Source organism: Arachis ipaensis, chromosome B7 (assembly GCF_059453495.1).
Source record: "Arachis ipaensis isolate K30076 ecotype BB chromosome B7, ASM5945349v1, whole genome shotgun sequence".
NCBI classification, from domain to species: domain Eukaryota; kingdom Viridiplantae; phylum Streptophyta; class Magnoliopsida; order Fabales; family Fabaceae; genus Arachis; species Arachis ipaensis.
In genome coordinates, this window is record NC_142442.1 from 18,773,010 (window position 1) to 18,796,360 (window position 23,351).

The 23,351-nt window shown below is 34.7% G+C and overlaps 1 protein-coding gene across 1 annotated transcript; it reads left to right on the forward strand.

Annotated features, from left to right (window-relative positions):
• The first annotated feature begins 945 nt into the window (after positions 1 to 945).
• LOC107609368 (isoflavone 3'-O-methyltransferase 4-like) lies at positions 946 to 19,327 on the forward strand. Its single transcript, XM_088493803.1, has 4 exons — positions 946 to 1,558; positions 2,098 to 2,411; positions 2,860 to 2,924; positions 18,883 to 19,327. The coding sequence occupies exons 1-4, from the start codon at positions 1,110 to 1,112 to the stop codon at positions 19,177 to 19,179; spliced, it is 1,125 nt and encodes a 374-aa protein (XP_088349929.1). The 5' UTR covers positions 946 to 1,109; the 3' UTR covers positions 19,180 to 19,327.
• Positions 19,328 to 23,351: the final 4,024 nt, after the last annotated feature.

A 23,351-nucleotide genomic window follows, 5' to 3' on the forward strand; every position in this document is an offset into this window, starting at 1 on the left:
CAATATAGAAACTTTTGAGAGGTGCAGAGATGGTGATGAAAGTTGGAGAGAAGAGAACTGTGTTGTAACTAGTGAGAGTAAAAAAAATCAGAATGAGAATTGAGATAGAGATCTGAGAAAAAGAGACATCTAATAAAACCCTGAAAAAAAAGCAAATAGCAGCTTCTCTTAAATCTGTCATAAAAATCGCTGCTAAATTGCAGATAGCAGGTATTTTTAAAACCGATTCTAATAAAGCATTGCTATCTGCCGTGTGTCTTGTAGTATTGCAATTTTTCCGTGCATCAGAATGACATAAACCCTCCTATTTGATTGAAGTACGATGCACATGCCTGACTTTCATTGATAGATAGTCAATCACAATTCACAAGTGTTGTGCCAGAAAAGGACTTAGAAGAGGAGTCACGTTTCTTTGTTTCTAGTTTTCCTTTTTTTGGATAATATTAAACCATCTTTTGTGGACAACGGGGAATGAGGAGTATATATATATAACACCATATATTAAGGGATTGTTTTATCTTTTTTATCCTAATAATAAGATTGCGATGTATCTGGTTTAAATAAATTGTCCTATTTTTGGTTAATTTTTTGTGTATTTTTTATTTTTTAAAAAATTCATCGATAAAAAATAAAAAATCTTTTATACCATATACAAAAGAGACATATTTATTTGTCGGTGCAATTCCGGAAAACAATATATTCGGTCTCATGAGAGAAATGTTACAAGTTCACTTCAAAATATATAAAAAAAAAGAAAAATAAGAAAATTATTAGAATTTATTACTTTGGTTATTAATTAGTCATTAGTATTTAAAATATGAAATAAAGTATATTGTTAAATTATTATATTAAAAAAATAGACTAAAAAAATTAAATTGATAATTAAATAATAATAAAAAATAATAAATTTTAATAATTTCTAATATTTTTTTAGAAACGAATATACAAAAAATATATCTTTTTTATTTGTCGGTGCAATTCCGAAAAACAGTATATATTTAGTCTCATGATGAGAGGAATATTTTATAAGTTCACTTCAAAATATAACTACATACATTATATTACATTACTTGCACTCCATCCTGCTTTAATTTCGTCCCAATTCACAAATGGCTCCTGCATCAGAATCCAATGCAAAGCTACTTGAGATCCTCAAGCTACCACAAGATGAAGAAGAAGTAGATGTCTTCTTGTTTTCTCAAATGGCATGGTCAATTGTGGTTCCAATGGTTGTGAGGACCACAATAGAGCTTGGTGTATTTGACATCATAGCAAAAGAAGGCAAAGGTGCAAAGCTCTCAGCAAAAGATATTGCGGATCACATTGGAAGCAACAACCCTGAAGCAGCATCAATGTTGGATCGTCTTCTTAGGCTTCTTGCAAGTCATTCATTACTGTCTTGTTCTGTTGTTAAAGATCCAGTAGAAAGCTCTAATAACTTGCATCAGAGGCTGTATAGCCTCTCACCTGTTTCCAAATATTTTGTGGGTGATGCTGATGGTGTATCTTTGGGACCTTCCTTGTTGCTGCATCTAGATAAAGTCTTTACCCAAAGTTGGTTAGTATATAAATAGATACATATCACTCATGTTAGGAGTACATAAAAATTAGTTATTAAAGTTGAATATATATTAAAATATAAAATAAATATTAAAAATAAATTAAATATATGTATTTTTGATATATATATATATATATAATAATTATATGTACAAATTTTTTTATCAATTAAATTCAATTAAGTTAGTCTAACACATTAATAACAAAAATTATTTTTATCATTTTCACTTATTTACTCACCTAAATTTTATTTTTATTGTTCAACTTAGTTAAATTTAGTTCACAACAAAACTTATACATATTATATACTTGTTATAGTTACTATAACTGTACAAATTTATTAAAAAAATATTAAAAGATTATTAAAATTTATTGTATTTTTATCATCACTTAATCATCAATTTAATTTTTTAATTTAATTTTTTTAGTCTAATAATTAAATAATATATTTTATTATATATTTTTAAATATTGATGGCTAAACTTTTCTAGTAATGCTAAACTTTTCTAATTGTTTATATATGTTTTGTATCATTAGGAATGAATTGAAAGGAGCAATCCTTGAAGGAGGTATACCATTCAATAGGGCTCATGGCATGCATGTTTTCGAGTATGCAAAAATTGATGGTAGGTTCAACGAGGTCTTCAACAAAGCAATGCACAACTCCTCCACTTTATTAATGAAGAGGATTCTTGATGTCTACAAAGGCTTCGACCACATCAATAAACTAGTGGATGTTGGTGGTGGTGTTGGGGCAACTATCAAATTAATCACTTCCAAACACCCTCATATTCTTGGTATCAATTTTGATTTGCCTCATGTCATAGAATGTGCCTCAGCCTATGATGATGGTATGTGTGATAATTTATTATTTGTTTGATTTTAGCCCGCGTTTTCACTTTTTTTTTTCACCATTTATTCTTTCGTTAAAGGTTCAATAATCCTTTAGATATATTGTTTTTAAGATAAACAATAGAGATAAAGCAAAACAGAACGAAGTATATATATAATATAGGAAAAGTCTAGGGGTCAGCAACTTTGTTAAATTCTGGCCAGTATATAATCAGTAAAGAAAAGTGAACCATTGGATGAAACTTCACACCAATCTTACACCATTAAAATCATCATTGATGACTATTTGATGGCTACAAATCACAAAAGTTGCTGCCCCTAGCATTCCTCGTGTGTATATATATATATATATATATATAGTTGTTCAGTAGTTTATTATTATATATAGATTTTTCCTTTTAAAGGAAATATGACCAATGACAATTATATTTTCTAATAATGTTGCAGCCGTGGAACACGTGGGAGGAGATATGTTTGAGAGTGTTCCTAATGGAGATGCCATTTTCATGAAGGTGGGAGGAATATATATTATGCTTTTTGGAGCTTTTCATTACTTAATTTTTTTGTTGATTTGCTTAGCTGATATAATTAGCGCTAAAAACTTAAAATCTATTGTAGAGAGAGAAAGTCTGATTTGTTAACCATATATCATTTGTTATACAACTTTTTTTAGAGGAATGGAAAAAAACATGTAAAGTCTAAAAACAAATTTTAAAATTAAATAAAAACAAACATTAAAAAATTATTATAAAAAGAATATTCAAAATTTAATAAAAATAAACATAAAAAAATGTAGCAAGAAGAAACATTTAAAACTTAACAAAAAAAAGATTTCCACAGTTATTTTAAAAAAATTCAAAATCTAATTAAGGTTCCAAGTAAATTGAGGAGGGAAGTTAAGTCAAGGAATCACTTGTAATGCTTAAAAATAAATTATGTAAATAGAGAAGAAGAAGAGTGAGATCACGATATATACTAGTTTAGCTATGAAGTGTAATGTGGCCTACGTCCAGTTTTCGCCACAATTATGGTGAAATTTTCACTATAACCAATTTGGATTACAAACTCCAATAATACCAAAAGATTCACACTCTTGTAAACTCACCTAAGTTATCCCAAACTTAGTCACTCACATAGGTATTAATCTTACCTAGTTAACGAGAACCAAGTGCACTCTAACCCAACATACTTTTCGAAATTAAACCCTCAAACAAAATGAAAATTGGCTTATGTATGCTCTATTTTTTTTTTTTTTGGCTTCTTGTATCTCTTAAAAAAAAAAACTTAATTCTAGACAAAAAAAAAAAAAAAGTAAGAACACACATAATAAAACAAAGGAACAGAGACTAGGTGTTTCAGATAAGAAATAATCGAGTTGCCCTTCCTCCTTGGATCAAATTTTTTTATAGAGTATGATATCTTCCCATTTATCTTGATAAAATGCAGTCTATCCAATTGCTCGTGAGCTTGATTCTTGAAGCGTCTTTTACTGTTTTGATTGTTCAATCTGTTTCCAAACTTGTCTTGATATGATATTTATATTAGTGTTGTTGATTTGCACAATTTTACCTTGCTTGATTGATTATCCTTGATTAATTCCTATAATACTCATCATAATAAATTAGTTATACTAGGAAATAATTAATTATGTTTGTCATCACAAGGTACCAAATCAAATTTTGACTCAACACCTAATAAAAAGAGACAACAAAAAATATTAATTAAAGAACATCCAAAGACTAAGAATAAAAATATCTAAAACTATTAAAAAAATCATCTAAAATCTAAAAAAAAGACACATATAAGACACATAAAATTTAGGAGAAAGAAATATCCAAATCAAGTAAAAAAATAATCCAAAACCTACAAGGAGAAGAACACCATTGTAAAAACAATATCCAAAACCTAATAAAAAGAATACCTGAAAAGAAACATAAAAAACCTAACAAAAACGAGATATCCAAAATCATTTTAAAAAATTCAAAACCTAACAAAATGAGACATCCAAAATTATTAGAAAGATCATCTAAATACTAAGAAAAGAAACATCTAAAACTATTTTAAAAAATCATCAAAAACCTAAAAAGAAGAAATAACTGAAACCTAGGAGAAAGAAACATCCAAAACTAATAAAAAGAATCATCTAAAACTAAGAAGAAGAAAAATAGCATGAGGAGATGATGGAGGTGGAGGCTGCAGTCTTCAATGTCGTTTGAGGAGAGAAGTGAGACATCGTGGGTGTGGAAGGCATCGTCGGAGAAAGAGAAGGGAATGGCGGTGTCATCAGAGAAGAGAAGGGAGACACCATGGGTGTGAAGGAGTCATAATCGTTGGAGGTGAGAATGAAGTCGTTATTATTTGGAGGAGGGAAGAGAGAGGCCATAGGTGTGGAAGGCATCGTCGTCATCAGAGGAAGGAATGGCATCGTCGGAGGAGGAGATAAAAGAGACGCTGCTGGTGTGAAAGGTGTCATTATCGTTGGAGCTGAGAATAGAGTCATCATCGTTGGAGGAGATAATGGAGACGTCGAAGGGTTAGAAGGCGTCGTTGGAAGGTTTTTTTGTGTTTTTTTTTAATTTTAAAAACATATTCTTTTTTAATTTTAAAATCAAAATTTTCACTAATTAACTGTAATTGATTGCATCCTAGCTAGTTATCTATACTTTTTCTTTTTTATTAGGCTTTATTTTCTTTAAAGAAGAACTAACAATAATGATGTGACATAATTCTTCTAAATGTTTCTTTAATCAAGGATAAGAAAGATAATGTCGATCAATCATGTGTTTGAGGTTAATCAATAAGAGAAATAATAAAATAATTTTTCTTTTTGTGGGATACATTCACTTTAAATTTTAAAACTCACCCTCTCATTATTATACAATACGTACCTGTCAATGTGGGCTATAAAGGGGGAACAAGTCCTCGGCTAGCCTGCTTGATGGGTTTTTGGTGCCAATGAATAATGGGGGTATATATATAACAACTTGAGTATTAAGGACTCTCGATAGAATAGGAGCTTTCTCTCAAGAGGGGAGGTTTGGTATCTCCCAAAAGGAGATATAACTTCATCTACAATATTCATCCTGAGTTTTATACATATATCACAGATATTGTATCTTATAAGCTTCCATCAACTTTATAACATACACATATTTCATCTCTTCTCAACCTTTATAAACATCAAGTCTTGCTGTTCTGTTACTGTCTGGCAGAAACAAGCCTAAATGATGGAGGATGTAAACAATACCAAAGCTGATCCTATAAAAAAAATTATCACCATTAGCAAAACAAGGAATAAAGGTTTTAAAGCAGATTGTATTCACTTGGTAGGAAAAATCATTTCAAAAAATAAAATTAGCTTCAAAGCATGCAAAAACACCTTGATGGGAATATGGGGCAACCCAGAGGGAGTTAGTATATCAACTTCAAGAACAAAAGTAATTGCCTACAGATACTAAAATGAGGCCCATGGAATGTTCGAGGTGCACTATTAAACCTACAGTTGTGGTCATCTAATGAAGCAATAATAGAAGTTAACCACTGATTTCTTGAATTTTAGGTTCAAATGTATGGGATCCCTCTGGATTATATCAATAGAGATACGACAAGGAAGATAAGGAAAAGGATGGGCATCTTAATATAAGTGGAGAACCCTCTAAAAAGCATTACATTAGATAGAACATTTTTAAGAGCCAGGGTTGCAATGGATTTCACAGAGTCTTTGCCAACAGGATTATGGCTAGCTAGGGATGGATTACCCATGACTTGGGTAGACTTTTAATATGAAAGGCTCATGGACTGTTATTGTCTGAATTGTGGCATCATTGGCCATAACAAAAAAGAATGCAGGAACATCACAGCTTTGTCCTTATGAGGTCTAACCCAGCCCTGGCATACAGTAGGTCTTAGAGTAAACAAGGTCAGAAAATTAGATTGATGGGAAGAAAGAGAAGAAGAAAACTTGCAATAGGACCATGAAGAGGAGGCGCATGAATTGCCAATCGTGATGAAAGTGGTATAATGTAATTAAGAATCTATAGCAAGGGGAGCAGGTCATAATTTGGGAAAAAGTAGGCAGCTAATCAGAGAACATGCTAGAGAAAAAGTGAGAGAAATGGAGGAGAAAAATTAAACTTCAGAGTAGGTGAATATAATCGAATTTCCAGCTTGGAGAGAGAGAGAAAATCAAGGGATTGAGGGAAGGAGGCAATGCCCTACCCTGCGAGTGGCGCCAAACATCTAAGGGAGACAGAAACAAAAAAATATAATGGTGGGCCAAAATAGCACAAGCCCAATAAGAAGAAGTGTCTGTCCCAAATATATTGATAGAAAAACAAAATGGAAAAGTCTAGGGGGCCAGCATCTTTGTTAAATTCTGGCCAGCATGTAACCAGCAAAAAAAAGTGAGCCATTGGATGAAATATCACATCAATCTCACACCATTAAAACCATCATTAATGGCTATTTGATGGCTACAAATCACAAAAGTCGTTGGCCCACTAACATTCCTCAAACAAAATATACAGTTTGGAAAGCATGAAAGCCAAGTGGGTCTTATAGAAAAAGAGATGGGAAGACAGAAAAAGGACATAGTGAAAATTTTTCAAGATCAAGCTATGAGGGAGGAAAGTAAAAAACGATAGAAAGCCTAGACTATGAAAGAAAAAGGGGTGGAGGTTCAGGTACCAATCAGGGAACTTTTAATACAAAAATTTAAAAGCATATGTTTGGAAAAGATATACCGAGATGATAGTGCAAAAGAAAGGAGTGAAGAACAGCACAAGGGAAAAGCTGGGAAAGGAAAAAAAATAAATTCATGATGTTTGAAATGGTTCTTGCTATTTCGTTGAGCTGGCTAGCGATGAGGAAGGAGAAAGAAGGGAAGAGGCATTCATGGAAACAGAGACTAAGGGTTGGGAAATTGAACTCGCAGAAAACATGAATAACAAGCTAAAGTTAAAGAGGAAGAGAGAAGAAACAAAGATACTGCTAATGGAAGGCATTGAGGGATGTAATGAAGATCAAGAAGCTGACAATGGCCAGAAAAAGAAGAGCAAAGTAGAAGGTACAAGATGGGAACTAGCAGGGACGTTGGTGAAAGAAGGATATGTACATGAACACAACACACTCCACAAGGCTGAGGAGGCGGGCCATAACAAGCTCCACGTGAAACCATGAAGTTTATTAGTTGGAACTGTCGCAGAGTAGCGGCGCTCGCGACGGTGTCAGAATTAATAGAGCTGTGTAGAAATTTCAAACCAGTAATCATGTTCTTAATAGAAACTAGAGCTAAATTATGTAAGATAAATAGGCTTAGAAAAAAGCTTTGTTTTGATCATTTCTTTTGTATAGAACTTCGAAAATTATCCGGCAATCTATGTTTATTTGGAATGATAGTATGAATATTAATATCTATTCTTAGAATGATAGATTAATTAAAACTCATATAAAGAATAGGAAAGGTGCAAGTTGGGAATGTAATTTTGTTTATGGTGATCCAAAATATAAGAATAGAAAATTACAATAGAGGGAGTTCACAACCCTGGATATAAATGCAGATCCTCCGAGTTTGTTCATTGATGACTTCAATGATATTTTGCAACAAGAAGATAAGATTGGCTTACATCCGAAGCCTAGGGAATAGATGATAGAGTTTAGAGAGATTGTAGATAGAAACAAGCTAATGGATATTGAATTAAAAGGAATAAGCTTCACATGGTTCAATAATACAAGAAATGGGTTTGTTACAAGAGAAAGAATTGACAGGACTATGGTGAATTGGAAATGTAGGAATTTATACTAGCATGCGACACTAGTAACACAAACTGCAATGAGCTTAGACTACTGCCCTATTATCCTGGAACTGGAGCCGACAAGAAGGAGTAGCAAATTGTTCAGGTACGAAGCATTTTGGGAGGATCATGGTCAATGCAAAGAGGTCATAAGTAGGGGGCTGGACATGCAGCGGAAGAACAAAAGATAATTGGGAGAAGATAAAGAGAAAAATGTCAAATTGCAAAGGAGAATTGTAAAAATAGAGTAATGGTGCATTCCCAAGAGCAGACAAAGAGATTGTAAGAAAAAAAGCCGGTTAGAAAAGTTGTTAGAATCAGAACTCACTGAAGAACATCAAGAAGAAAGTTGCAAAGTTAAAAAAGAAATTCATAATTATGAAAGAGAGAAGAAAAATTTTGAGGTCAGTAGTAAATAATTAAGTGGCTCAAGTGGGGGATAAAAACACCACATTCTTTCATGCTACTACCATTCAAAGGTGGGATAAGAATAGGATTGAAAAGTTGAGGAATACTAATGGCGAGTGGGTCAATGGGAAAAAAGAGGTTATGAAGTTAATTGAAGAACATTTTTCAAACCTATTTAAGATAACGGGAAGACCATGCATGGAGGAATGTGTGAGCAAGATTCCAAAGAGGGTCACCAAGGAAATAAATGTAGAATTAGTTAAGGAAGTGACTGATAAAGAGATTAAGGATGCAGTTTTCAGTATGGGCAGCTTGAAAGCACCCGGACCGGATGGACTAAATGGACTTTTCTTTCAGAAACATTGGGATGTTGTAGAGGAGGATGTGTGTGTAGTAATAAAGGATTGTTTTGCAAACCAAAAGCTACCAAAGGACTTTGGGGAAACAATTGTGGTGCTTATTCCAAAAACTAAGAACCCAAAAAACTTGAACCAACTGAGGTCTATTAGTTGCTGCAACTTCATCTATAAAATAATCTCAAAGATTATGGTTTGAAGGTTGAAAGAATTTATGGACCGCATCATTTTTCCAATTCAAATCTCATTCGTGGGAGGAAGACTCATTCAGGATAATATCATAATAGTGTAAGAAACTTTTCATAGTTTATCAAAAAAAGAAAAGAGGAGAACACAAAGTTTGGCAGTTAAGCTCGATATGAATAAAGCATATGACCGGGTGGAATGACTCTTCATGGAAAGAGTGTTAGAGGATTTTGGTTTTTATCAGAAATGGGCCCGGCAAGCAATGGAATATGTTAGGAGTGCTAAGTACGAATTCAAGATTAACGGAAATTTAACTTGGACAATCATTTCTTATAGAGGTTTGAGACAAGGAGATCCTTTATCTCCATACCTCTTCATTTTGGTAGCGGAGGTGTTCACAATTTTAATGGAGGAAGATAGAGCAAAAGGAAACATTTCAGGTTTCAAGATAGTGCCAATAGCACCAGCAATTTTTCATTTATTATTTGTGGATGACTGCATAATTTTTGGAGACCATGTGCAGATTTAAACAAGGGTCAACATCGAGGAGATTATGGGGATGGTTGCTTGGGACAATCTAGGAAAGTATCTTAGGCTACCAACACAATGGAGAGATCTAAAAATAGTGCACTAACATGGATTGCAGAAAAAGCGATAAACAAAATGGAAGGGTGGAAGGAAAAGCTCCTAAATTAAGCGGAAAACGAGATGCTCACTGACGAACGGGTTTTTGCTAGTAAAGAATTTCACAAAAGTAATCACGTTGTAAGTATAGTTTCTAAACCAACAAAGAATCCTTTCGTACAAAAACTTGTTTGTCACTAAAGCAAACCCAAATTAAAATAATAACCGAAGTATTCAAACCTCGGGTCGTCTCTTAAGGAATTGTATGGAGGTGTAGTTATTATTGGTTATGGAAAAGTATATTTTTGGATTTTTCGAAAGGTTGAACAAGGAATGTAAATGATAAGAAAATAAATTTATAATTAAGAAAACTCTTGGCAAGGTATGACAATCAGACATCCTATCCTAGTTATCCTTATCAATTGTGATGAGAATTGTTCATTACTCCCACTTAGTTAACCCTTACTAAATAAAGGAAAGTCAAGTGGACTAATCAATTTGATTCCTCAGTCCTAGTCAACTCCTAAGGAAAGACTAGCTTAGAGGCATCCAAATCAACCAACAAATTCCAATTATCAGTCAACAAAGGAGTTTGATAACTCAAGCGTCTCCAATTACTCAACCAAAGCTAAGAATGTAAAAAGCTAAATTAAAATCATAAATATGAAATACCTCAAATTGCATTAAATAAAGAAATCAAATCTAACATGGAGTTCATAAACCAAATTGGGAAAATAAATAAACTAGAATGATAGAATAAATAAAAGTAGAAGAGAAACTAAATTAAAAGAACATTGAACCTGGAATTGGGAAGAAACAAACCTAAAACTAAGAGAAATCCTAAAACCTAGAGAGAGGAGAGAGCCTTTCTCTCTAGAAACTACATCTAAAAACCTAAATTGTGTGAATGAATGTTGTATGAGTTGTGTCCTGTGTTTTCCCATTCTGCAGCTCTTATTCTGTGTTTTTCAGGCTTGGAACTGGGCCATAAGGAGCCCAGAAATCGCCCCCAGCGCTTTCTGCAACTTTCTGCACGTGGTGCATATCACGCATACGCGTCAGTCACGCGTGCACGTCATTTGGCGAAATTCCTTGTCATGCGTACGTGTCGCTCGTCTTCTGCGCTAGGCACGCGTACGCGTCGCCCATGCGTGCGTGTCGCTGCCGGCTTCTCTAAACTTCATTTTCGCACGTCCTTCTACTTTTTCATGTTTTCTTTCCATTCTTTGAGCCATTCCTGCCCTATACAGTCTGAAAACACTCAACACACGGATCACGGCATCGAATGGTAATAAAGGTTAATTAAAATTAACAGTTTAAAGGCCTAGAAAACATGTTTTCAATTATATCACAAAATTAGGAAGGAATTGTAAAACAATGCAAATTATATTTTGTTCCCAATGAGTTTTTTCCAAAGACTTAGCTCAAAGGTTACTAGATTGTCGTGGACATCGGCTGAAAAGGATAGGGGCATCCACTGAAAAAGCTGGGGAAAGATTAGTAAAAGCAAGGCTGAAGGCAGAATGGGGTTTAGAGATTTTCAAAGTTAAAATATTGCACATCTAGCCAACAGGCATGGAGAATGATAACAAATCCAAGCATATTGTGGGTTAGAATACTCAAAGCTATGTACTTTCTGAAAGAGGAATTTTGAGAAGCAAAGGAAAGGAAAAGTGCTTCATGGGTCTGGAAAAGCATACTACAGAGTAGGGATTTTTTGAGAAGAAATAGAAGATGGTGCATAAGAGAGGCTTCCAAGGTTACAAGGTTAAAATCTGGGAAGACAATTGGGCCATGAAAAATAATAGATTTCAAGGCAAAGGAAATAATAATATAGAATTTGTAAAAGATTTAATTAAAGAAGGCTTTGGATGGGACGAAAGGAAGGTCAAGAACATTTTTCCAGCAAGCATTAGTGAAAAAATTTTACAAACACCAACTTATAAGTAGGGAGGATCAACTTGTTTGGTCATTTAGATGGGATGGGAACTATACCATTAGAACAGGATACCACATAACCAGAAAAGAGACTGCAGATATGGAATCGGATGCACCTATAAGGCTATAACGAGTGAGGACCTGAACGACCTTTGGAAGGAGATTTCGAATCTACAAGTGCCCCAGAAGATAAAATTATTTTTGTGGAAGGTAGCTCACAATAGTCTTCTAGTCAGCAGTAATCTATTCAGCAAAAAGATAGCCAGGGATTCGAATTGCCAAATTTGCAATGATGGGATTGAAACTAGGGATGAAAAATTGGGTCAAACTCATCGAGTCAATCCACCAAAACCACCAAAAAAGATGGTTCAGGGTGAGATTTTGAACCCGCTAACATGAAAAATCCCGTCAAACCCATACCGTCGAACTCGCGGGTTTTAGCAACAAAATAAATACCTAAAAAAAGGGAATTAAGGTTTCAGTTCTCCTCCCTTAGCCACACACCCACTCCCCACTCTTTTTTTCTTCTTCTTTCTTTTCAATGGCAAAACCTTCTCCCTCACCGTCGCTACCGCTGCTTGCTCGTCACCCCTTCATTGTCCTCAAAAGCCGGTCTCATGGTGCCTTACTCCTTCAATCTTGTAGCAGATCTCTCGATTTTTCTTCTCAGAATTGCCGTCGTCGCCGCTGCTTGTCCGCCGCCCCTCCACCCAGAAATTGATAACCTCCTCCTTGCAGCATCTCTAGAAGCGTTGTTGGCATCTTTGTGCAGCGTCTCCAACAATGACTGTGTCTCCAGTGGCATTTCTTTCCTTTCTTCGTTCTTTTCCTCTTATTTGATTTATATTCTCTCTCATATCTGAACCTCACGTTCTAGTCTGTCTGTGGCGGCGGCAACCTTCTCTGCTTCCTCAGTATCTCTGCTTTCTCGACAACCTCTAAGCCTAAAGCCATAGCTATATTTGGGCACGCTTTGGCGGGGCGCATTTTGGTGGCTTTACCACCCCTAATTGAAACCATCGAAAATGCCTTGCTTTTATGTCCTTGGACAAGGGCTGCTTGGTTCGGTGGACAATGCCAGTGCATACCTAGTTCGGAATCAGTAAGTTCATGTGGAAATGGCTAATGGAGTTGTTTGGAAAATAAATGAACATGAAGGAGACCAAAAAGAGACCATGCAGAGCATAATTGGGTATCTTATGTGAGAAATTTGGAAATTGAGGAATCATATACTATCTTTAGAAATATTGAAGTGAACCCTATGTTAGCGATGGTTAAAACAATGTTGTTGGAATCAGAATTTAGAACAACCAATCAAACAGATGATCAACTAAATTAAACAGCAACAACATCACCAATAATAATAATAGTGTGAGAAGAAGGGTTACCTGGAGGGCCGGAGGCGCCTATAGGAAAAGGTCTAAAGGCAAATGTGGATGCTGCATTCCAGAAGAATACGGTAGATGGAGCTACAGTGGTGGTTGTCAAGGACAACGCAGGTAGATTAATCTCAGGAAGTGTGGCTAAAATCAAAGCAACATCCAGCCTCGGGGCAGAAGCAACTACAATGAGAAATGTGTTAATTTTAGCTATAAATCTACAATTAGTGCAAATAAACTTTGAATATGACAATTTATCCCTAGTCCAGGAAATTAAATCTAAGGCGTGCATTGGCGAAATTCAGGCCATCCTTTGAGACATACATGAGTTGGCGACCAAAATTTCTCGGTGCGGCTTCACTTGGAGTCCAAGGGAGGGAAATTCTCTAGCGCACAAGGTAGCTGCTCTAGCTTTTGTCAACCATAGGAAATCAGAACCATTCTTCGAAGGGAGGCTTTCTGATAGCAAAGGAGACAACAAATCACCGATCTTGTAACAAGCGAGACAACTGCGTAGGTATTACTTGTAGCGAGAGACAGAAGCAATGAGTATCACTGCAACCTTCTCAATAGGATAGGTGGAAATCGATACCAACCAGTTGGAATGTTTTCAAGAAATGCAGAGTATGAACATACAGGGCAAGAGGAAGCTGTGGACAAGTTCCTTCCAGATTTTGGTCGTGCACATCAAAGCATCGAAGAGCTCATCGACTCAGATTAGGGGTTGGCAACGCGTGGATCATGCGGCAGAGGTAGCCAGCTTTCAGGGGCTGAAACCGAACAGGCATATCGTTTAGAAGATGATGACGGCAGCGGAAGTTCAAGTCTTCCTCCTTGGCGCAGCGATGGCAGCGTTCCGCAGCCAATGGTCTGTGATGCAGCTAGCAGAACCAGATTAGGGGGGGAAAGCAAGCTCTCTGCCAAATCAAGCAAGAGGCAAGGGGGCAGAATTTCAATCTGCAAAGAAAAAGGGCTTTTAATACTCTTTGGCATGGTGTGGCAACTGGCGATCTCACATGCATCGGCGATGAAGGTTTGGTGGTGAAACACCGTGACTGATAGCAACAAAGGAATCTGATCGAAGAAGGGAGTAGAGATGTCGCGTGCTTCAGAGGGATAATTACGACAGTGAAAAGGAGTTGGCAGTGGTGGTATGGCGATGTTTTGACACCAGGTGGGTGATGGAAACTGTTCGGTGGCAATGGATTCAGCTGCAGCAAGGTAGGAGAAGGATCTGCTCAAAAGGGGTGGTACGTGAATGAGGTAGGAAAGTATGGGTGGTGTAACACCCTACCACACAGAACTTTACACCTAGGATGTAAAGCAGAGGTGGTGAGGCGCTACGACTGCTAAAATAAAATACATACATATAATAGTAGAAAGAATATAATAAACTATGAGCCTTGAAAAATGGGTAAAACAAAACTCGTAAAATAAAAAGCGCAACGCTCCGAAACGGAATAACTTGCGTGCGAAGAAACCTAAAGATTATAGATATGAATAAGCAAAAGAATAAAAGAAAGCCAAGAATATAGTGAAACTAACTCCTGACTCTGCCTGCGAAGTCAAGGCTGGCCGGAGAATATTTACATATAATTACATAAGTATCCCAAACACCCAACGTATAGTAATAAGTCCCTAACTCTCCTGTAACCTCTATGAGGAACAAAATAGGTAAGTTTCTTGGAGAGAAAGCTAAGTACTTATATACATAAATTGATAAACACCAAAACGCAGGAACCGCTCCTCTTCAGAGATCCAGATGCCTAGCGAGAAGCTTTTCGACCTGCATCTGAAAACAGTAACACAGTATGGGGGTGAGAACCGGAGGTTCTCAGCATGGTAAAGGTGCTACGCGTATAATAAATAAGGTCCTGGGAATGCCAGAGGCAATCCTAGAACTCCGTCATACAATTGCAAAGCTTAATTTCTAAGCAGAAGCCATAAAAAGGGGTAAGTGGCCTAATGAATTCTAACCTTACATATTTTAAACCTAACATTAACTCCAAACCGGTCCACCCTTCCTCTGCTCCTCCATCACCAATTAGTTTACACAGACAAATAATCAAACAAGGCAAGCACAAGTAACTTACAAGTAATACAGATAACAAGTACAACAGATAGCATGTTATAATCACGTAGGCATTCCCAAATAGTTCACAAACAAGCAATTCAAACAATGTGCACATGATGCATGCCTGTCCTATGGCTGTTGATATCAACTGTCGGTTACGTAGCCATCCTGACATGTTCTCAATCTCAAAATACACCATGGGGAGAATCCCAAGCTGACATAGGGAGGAGAACGCCCCCAAGCTCAATAATATCCATGGGACGAATCCCAAGCTGACATGGGGAAAACAATACCCCAAGCTCACAACCACGGGAAAAATCTCGGCTGACATGGGGACAATGCCCCAAGCCTAAGTTATTCAATCATTTTCTCATAATTATTAATTTCATTCTCAAAACCAATTCATATCTCATCTCATCATTCTCAACTTTACTTAACTCATTGCTCATACATTTTATTATTCTTGATTGATTAACATTATCAATTCTCAACTTTACTTAACTCATTGCTCATACATTTTATTATTCTTGATTGATTAACATCATCAATTCTCAACTTTTATTTCATTCCTTGTTCCTCATTCTTCTTTCTTCTCTTTATCTCTCAATATCATTGTCTTTAACTTTAACCCTTCCTAGGGGCAACTTACATTTCTTTTCATTTCCTAAGCTTGTTTAATCTAAAACCTTCTTGTGTTGTAAATACTTATGCACGACCTATTTTTCTTGGTAAGGTAACTCTAGAGATCTTAATCTTCAATTTAAGTTAGGTTTTTGCTGAACTTGGATTAGAATTGAATTTTTTACAAAATTTAGAATTCTGCTACTGCATTTACAAAATTCCAGAAAAACAGACAGCAGCAGTATTTTTATAAATTCCACAATAATTCTAATTCTAATCCGTTGCCTCTAAATTTTGATGGGACTACATTCAAAATTCCCAAGTTTAAAAATCCACAAGTTTCAGGTTCATATAACTTCATTTGAGTAATTAATTATCAATTGAAAGAAGTGCCCTATTTTTATGAATCAGTTCAGAATTTCCAGCAAACAACCCATCTTCCAAATGACTTATCTAAGTCTACAAAATAGATATGGATCTGAAATTTATTCTCATTTAAAATATACTGATAAATTTTTAAATCCCTTTTGGGAGCAACTTAAAATTCCGTTTAAATCCAAAGTTATAGCGTCTGGAAGTTGGTACTACAGAACCAGAAAACCAGAAAAATCTGCAGCAACCACTAAACTTTAAAAAATCATATCTTCCAAACCACTCGGCCAAATTCCTTGAAATTTTTCTGGAATAATATTGACTTATAGAAATTTGTTTGAAAAATAGATTAGTTTGAAAATCATGTCCAGATTATTTCCAGTTTTCGTTTTAAGTTGCTGTCCAAACAGATTAGGAATTTCTGCAGTAAGACTTCTCAGTTTCACTAACCGAATTTAGTCCTCTAGGTTTCCAACTTATACTAGTCCACCATTCCTCTCATTCATCACCATATCTACTTTAATTATATCATAACCCTACCCCAAAACCTCAGGTCCATGTACATATCAGAAATTACCATGATTTATATCATACAAGCATACTTTAAAGCATTAAAATTCTGCACTTCCTCTAACAATAATAAACCAACCAATCCATAGAATTTCAGCAACATCAACCTTACTAACTCATCACCTTCAACTAGAAATTGCATCTAACAATTACCCATAATTCATTATTAGCCAATCAACAAACCATAACCACAAAATATCATTAACATATACCAACAATATCATCAACTCAAAACTAATCATTTAATGCATAAAACCATTTCAACTTATCCTATAGTTCTTCTAGCCTAAGTTTTCACACCACCTTATATATTAAACGCGCGAAACCTAAACCATACCTTGGCCGATCACTATATTTAGTCCAAGGCAGCCACACGAATCACAACCACAGCCCCTCAAGCTTTGAGAAACCAACCAAAATCTTAGCTCCAATCACCACCAAGCTTCCAAATGCCCACAATTCAATTCCAATGCACATATATATACTTAATTCACACCTAATATACATATATATTCTCAATTCAGATTTTACATAATAAATTCAAGATTTGGCTAGGTTTAGGTGATCTTTACCGCACCCACACTTCTCACAGCAACTCAATCCGATAAGCTCCGCAAGCTAAATCGAACCTAGAACACCAAATTGAACAATTTTCAACATATTTGCTCATAGATTTTCGAAACTGAAACAGAGGAGATCGAGGAAGGAAATGTGGATTTCTTACCTTACAACGTACTGGGCTTTGTAGAGCTCGACGCTGCGGTCGCATGGCTGCAAACGGATCGTCAATTGGAGCTCCGGATCAAAAGTTATTGAGAATTGAAATTTGAGTGAGGGTTTTGGAAGCTTCAAACATTCTTCCTCTTCATGCTGAGCTCTCCAGCGTTTGCATGCCAAAATGAAGGAGAAAATGAGCTTCAGCTCATTTAAGTGATGGGTCCGGTTGGTCCACGGATCCGATTTGGGCCCGGTTCAACCGGTTCGGTTCATCCGGTCCAATTTTGGGCCAAATTTTTCGAAATTAGTATTAAAATTCTCGTTTTGAAGAGCTCTATCCTATTTTGATATTAGTTTTGCATTTTTAATTTTTCTAATTAAAATTCAATTTATTGACTAATTATTTACTAATTTTATGAGGTTTACATGTGGGTGGGGTTTAGAAGCAGGTTTCTATGCGAGTTGAGTTCTTTTCTTGCTGGGTTGAGTCCATGACCAAAAAAAGAAAAGAATAATGGGTGTATTTGTAAAGACACCTAACATTCAAATTAAAAGAGCCAAATAGGTAAAGAGTTAGAATTGTGTCATATTTGAGAGCTTCGAGCTCCTCTTTATGTAGTGGGTTTCCTGTCAACCGTGAGGGAATACATGAGATCAAATCTCCCCAAATTTGAGAAATTGTTAGAAATCGAATCTCAAGTAAGGACTTGGGCCTTAACTCAAGAGCCCCTATAACAGGGTTGATGGGTCGTTCAGTTGGTCTGACAGTTGGGCCGATTATACGATCCCGTAACAATTATCAAAGGATACAATATAACATCTACCTAGTTAAATAAAAAGGAATTGAATATTTTTTTTCGTAAAAATTTATAGGAAATGCAATAGATGTACAGATTATCTGGTTAAAATAAATTAAAGTTTAGATATGGATAATAATTTTGTGTTCTAGAATTTACCTCTATCTGAATTAGCTAGTTGGCATTTTGAATGATGATAAAAGAGAAATTACTTTATTCTGTTTAATTTGTAATTAAGTTTTTTTTGGAGTTTATGTCATCTTTCAATACCAAAAAAAAAACATCTACCTATAAAATAAAAAATATTTATATTATTTTTGTTTGTATATTTTTCTTGCGCAAAAAACTATTTTTATTTCTTGACTCACCGATTAGGTATATTATGATTGGTTATGTATAAAAAAAGGACAAATATTTTTTTTCCAGTTTTTATCAATAACTTTTAATAGTAAAAGTAAAAGATGTACAAAAATAAAAAAAATGTACGCAAAGATAATGCATATAATATTCTTCTAAAAAAACACAAAAATTGTGAATCCTATAAACATTAATTGTATTATCATACTATTAAAACATTAATTATATTATCATATCAAATATTTGATGTCATGGAGTTGTTGAACCGAAAATTTGTAGAGAATACTTCATGACTGGGGCGATGACGAATGCTTGAAGATATTGAAAATTTGCCTTAAGGCTATTCCGAATGATGGGAAGGTCATTGTGGTGGAAACAATTGTTCCCATTGTTCCTGAGCCAACATCTTTTGCCAAGAATGCTTTTAGAAATGATGTTATCATGATGACTCAAATGCCTGGAGGGATTGAGAGAACCAAACAAGATTACATGGACTTAGCAAATGGATCTGGATTTAGTGGAATAAGATTTGTGTGTTGTGTCTCTAGCTTCTGGGTCATGGAATTCTACAAGTAGTTCCAACACACGCGTGTTACTACTTTTTAGACTATATTTGTATTTGTATTTTGAAATGTTTACAATGTTTCTTTGTAGTTGTTTCAATTGAATAAGTGTTTGTGTTTGTTTTGATATCATATCTTTTTTAAAAAATAATTTTATTTTTTAATATAATTTTATGTAAAGTCCACTCCCTCCATTTGATGGTTGCCCAAGGCCGCTAATCTAGATTTGTATCGAATAATACTACTGGTAGGGCTTCTTTAATTTGCAAAAACGTATTTGGATATGATTATGGCGCTATTTGAGAGTGGAGTAACCAAAGTCCATGTTTATGTGTTATATAAGGGACCGAACTCAGTTAACATAGCCTCCTTCCAATGATTAAATTGGGTAGTCTTCTAAGCAAAACTTGGTATAGTTTGTATACTCAGGATCAGGATTAGTACTAGAAAATAGCATTAAAAGATTTAGGTTTTGAGTGAATCTAGATTTTGCTCTGGTAATCATAGAATGAGTGTTAGTAGTATGGGTAGTTTTTGAATTAAAAAGAGGATTAATTTGTATGCAGGAATAGTTGAAGGATGTGGATTAGTAGGAGATTGATCTTTTGAACTCAAGGATGAGGGAACAGAATATGTTAACAATGAGTTTAGTATTAGTTATTATTATTATATATATATATATATATATATATATATATATATAAATCTTTTGCAGAATATACTTCATGATTGGCAGGGGTGGCGCCTCACTTAAGGAAAGTGGGGCAATGCTCCTCTAAATCTCAATTTTTCTTTATAAATTATGTAGAAATTTTAATTTAGACTCCCAAAAATTTTTGGTTTAGTCTCTTTTATATTACAAAATTAATTTTTGTCCCTTCTTAAAATTTAGTCTAGCTCCATCCTTAATGATTGGGATGATGAACACTGCTTGAAGCTCCCGAAGAATTGTCACAAGGCCATTCCCAATGATTGGAAGGTCATTGTGGTTCACATAACATGCTTCCTAGTGTACCTGAGCCAACAGCTGTTGCCAAGAACGCATTTAGATTTGATGTCATAATGACTCACACACTAAGAGGGAAGGAATGAATACAGCAAGATTTCATTCATGGACTTGGCTAAAGGATCTGGATTCACTGCCATAAGATTTGTGTGTTGTGTCTCTTAGGTATGGGTCATGGAGTTCTAGAAGTAACTCTACGTCACCACACACACAAACATACTATATATATATAGTTGCTTGTATTTTGAAACAATGTTGACAAAATGTTTCATGCAATCTAGTTTAATATATATATGGTTGCTTGTATTTTGAAACAATGTTGACAAAATGTTTCATGCAATCTAGTTTCTTTCGACATTTTACCATCTCTTCACAGTTTGTCATCTTTTCGGTATTTTTCAGACAGTTCGCCATCTTTTTGGCAGTTTTGCCTGCGCTTTTTTTGCGGCAGTTACTTCTGCGCTTTTTTGCGGCAGTTTCGTCTGCGCTTTCATTGCGCCAGTTGCATCTACGCTTTTCTTGCAGCAGTTCTGTCTGCATTTTCTTTCAACGGTTCCGTCTGAGCTCCTTTCAGCAATTCCATCTACACCTGCTCTATCAGTTTATGCAGTTTTTTTTCTTTCTTTTGTTATTTTGAATAAGTTTCCACTTGAGTTTGAGGAGATATGTTAGAATATATTAGGATCAATTAGCTTTTATTAGAACTATTTAATATATCTGAATATTTATTATAAAATATTACGTCTTTATTATTTCGATTCTCTTATAGTATCTATAAATATCATTTTATATTATAACATTTTATACAATTTAAATAAATACAAATCTTTTTTTATTACTCTTTCTTACTTTTCTATGTTAAATTGTCATTTTGCCTATCAAGTCTAAAAAATCATACAAGATTATTTTTTAAAGATCTCCAACATCAAGATTTAACAACCCAAACATTAACTACAATATGTGAAGCAGCATGGCATGACTGCCACTGAATATTTCTATTCTTTTCGCAGACTTTTAAGCATCATTAATAAGTAAAAATAGTTATTCTTCTTCTTCTTCTATTATTTCACTTTCGATTGCTGTAAAGTGCTATTTACATAAGAGTGAATCAATTATTTTTAAGGGGTTTCGAAGAAACTAAGAACCTTGGTGAGGGCACCATAATTTTCTAACGATGGAATTTGTCGAATTATTAGATCATTGAATCGTTGCCTAATTCAATCAGGAAGTCACTAGTTGAATTTGTCACAATTAAATAAATTATAAAAAATTATAGTAAATATTTAAATTTTAAAAGAATAAAATAAGGAAATACAAATAAAAAATTACAGTTTAAAATTAACTATAATCATAATTAATAAATTTAAAATAAAGAAAATAATAAATACATTCAGTAAAAAACTATAATTGTTTAACAAAAATACATCTACAAATTTTTTTATTTTTTTCAATGATAAAATACATAACATAGTAAAATAAAGAAGTAAATGAAAGTTCAAGTATTTTATAATAAGAAGATGAAATAAATAAAAATATTTATTATAATTAATTGAATATGAAATAAATATTAATTTTATTATAAATTAAAGTTCAGGTAATATATATATATATAAGGTTCGCGATCCAACACAGATTATAAATCAATATGCATTGAATGATGGTCCATTCCCTGGAATATATATATATATATATATATATATATATATATATATATATATATATATATATATATATATATTATTTTTAGGGCAAGTTATTCATTTAAATTGTTTAAAAATAATAATTATTAGAGTATAATTTTTGAATATTGCAGATGCAAATGTAACATTTATATTATTATAGAAACTGTGAGAAAATATAGTGGTTTCAGAAATGCACATAAACCGCTACAAGGTGAAGCGATTTACGTTGAAATACGTGACAAGAGAAATCGCTACACCATGTAGCGGTTTTCTGAAGGAATGCAACAATGAAAAAATTGTGGTACACCTATAGCGGTTTTTTTTCAAATGACTCATTGCACAAACTGCGGTGGGCGTAGCGAATCAACCACGTGCAACTTTTACCGAACTTCTTACATCTCTCATGATACTTGAGATGATCTGACTCTATCACTCTATACTCAACTCCACGACGGATGCTATAATCTTTTACACTCAACACAGCTTCCTCCTTAGTTTGGAAAGATTGGCCAATCTGAAATTTCATAGCAGGATTTCCCTCATGCAATCCTTGACCCTAAAGGTCGAATCTATGTTTGGTTGCTGGCCAATGGCTTCTAAATTCAGCGTTGAGAAATGTGGAGGATGTTACTGTGTCCCAAAACTTAATGGCCCCTTATGTGTAGGTGAGTTTCTCGGGGTATCCTCATCACTATCCCCTCACGATGTGAGCAGGCTCTTCGTCCGAATCATCCTCTTGCATTGCATTTTCAATCCGATCCGGTTCACCATCACCTACAATCTGGAATCATACATGGTGACCTAGCTATCCCAACTGCAACAGATGGAGGATCAGCTAACAGACAAGCAGGTGCAACGACAGGCATCGAGGTAGAAGCACCCTCCACCGTAGTCGACAGAGGATTTAGCGCTAATGCTCCAAAACTGTTGACGCTATCTTTCAACTTGGCATACATCTTGTGTATTCTCACTCTCAAAAAACTTCACAGACAATGAAACAATATTTTCGTCCGACCCTATCACAAATGTTTCATACTTCACACCAACGGATACAACTGCAATAGGAATCTTGTAAAACAACTTCTTCACCCACTTTGTCCTACACACTCCCACCTTTTGCAATATACTCGTTTTTAGCTCTGATAACGTATTTGATGACCAAATATAAACACTCATTGGTTCTCTATCAGTAAACTTAACGTCATGCCTTTTGCTTTTTTGAATTTTTTCAGAGCAATGTACTATAACTAAAAAACTCTCCTCACTATCCATTTGTGAATTTGTGAAAATGACAATCTACTACTACACCATTGCCTCCTGCTTGATATTTATAGGCATTTCTTATATGAAGAAACTGCTATAGGCTCACACGGTTTCCTAGGCTATCCATTTATAAAGAAACCGCTATAGGGATACCATGGTTTCTTCATTGATGCATTCCTTCAGGGTGCAGTGGTTTACATGCATTCCTGAAACCACTATACCCTCTCACAATTT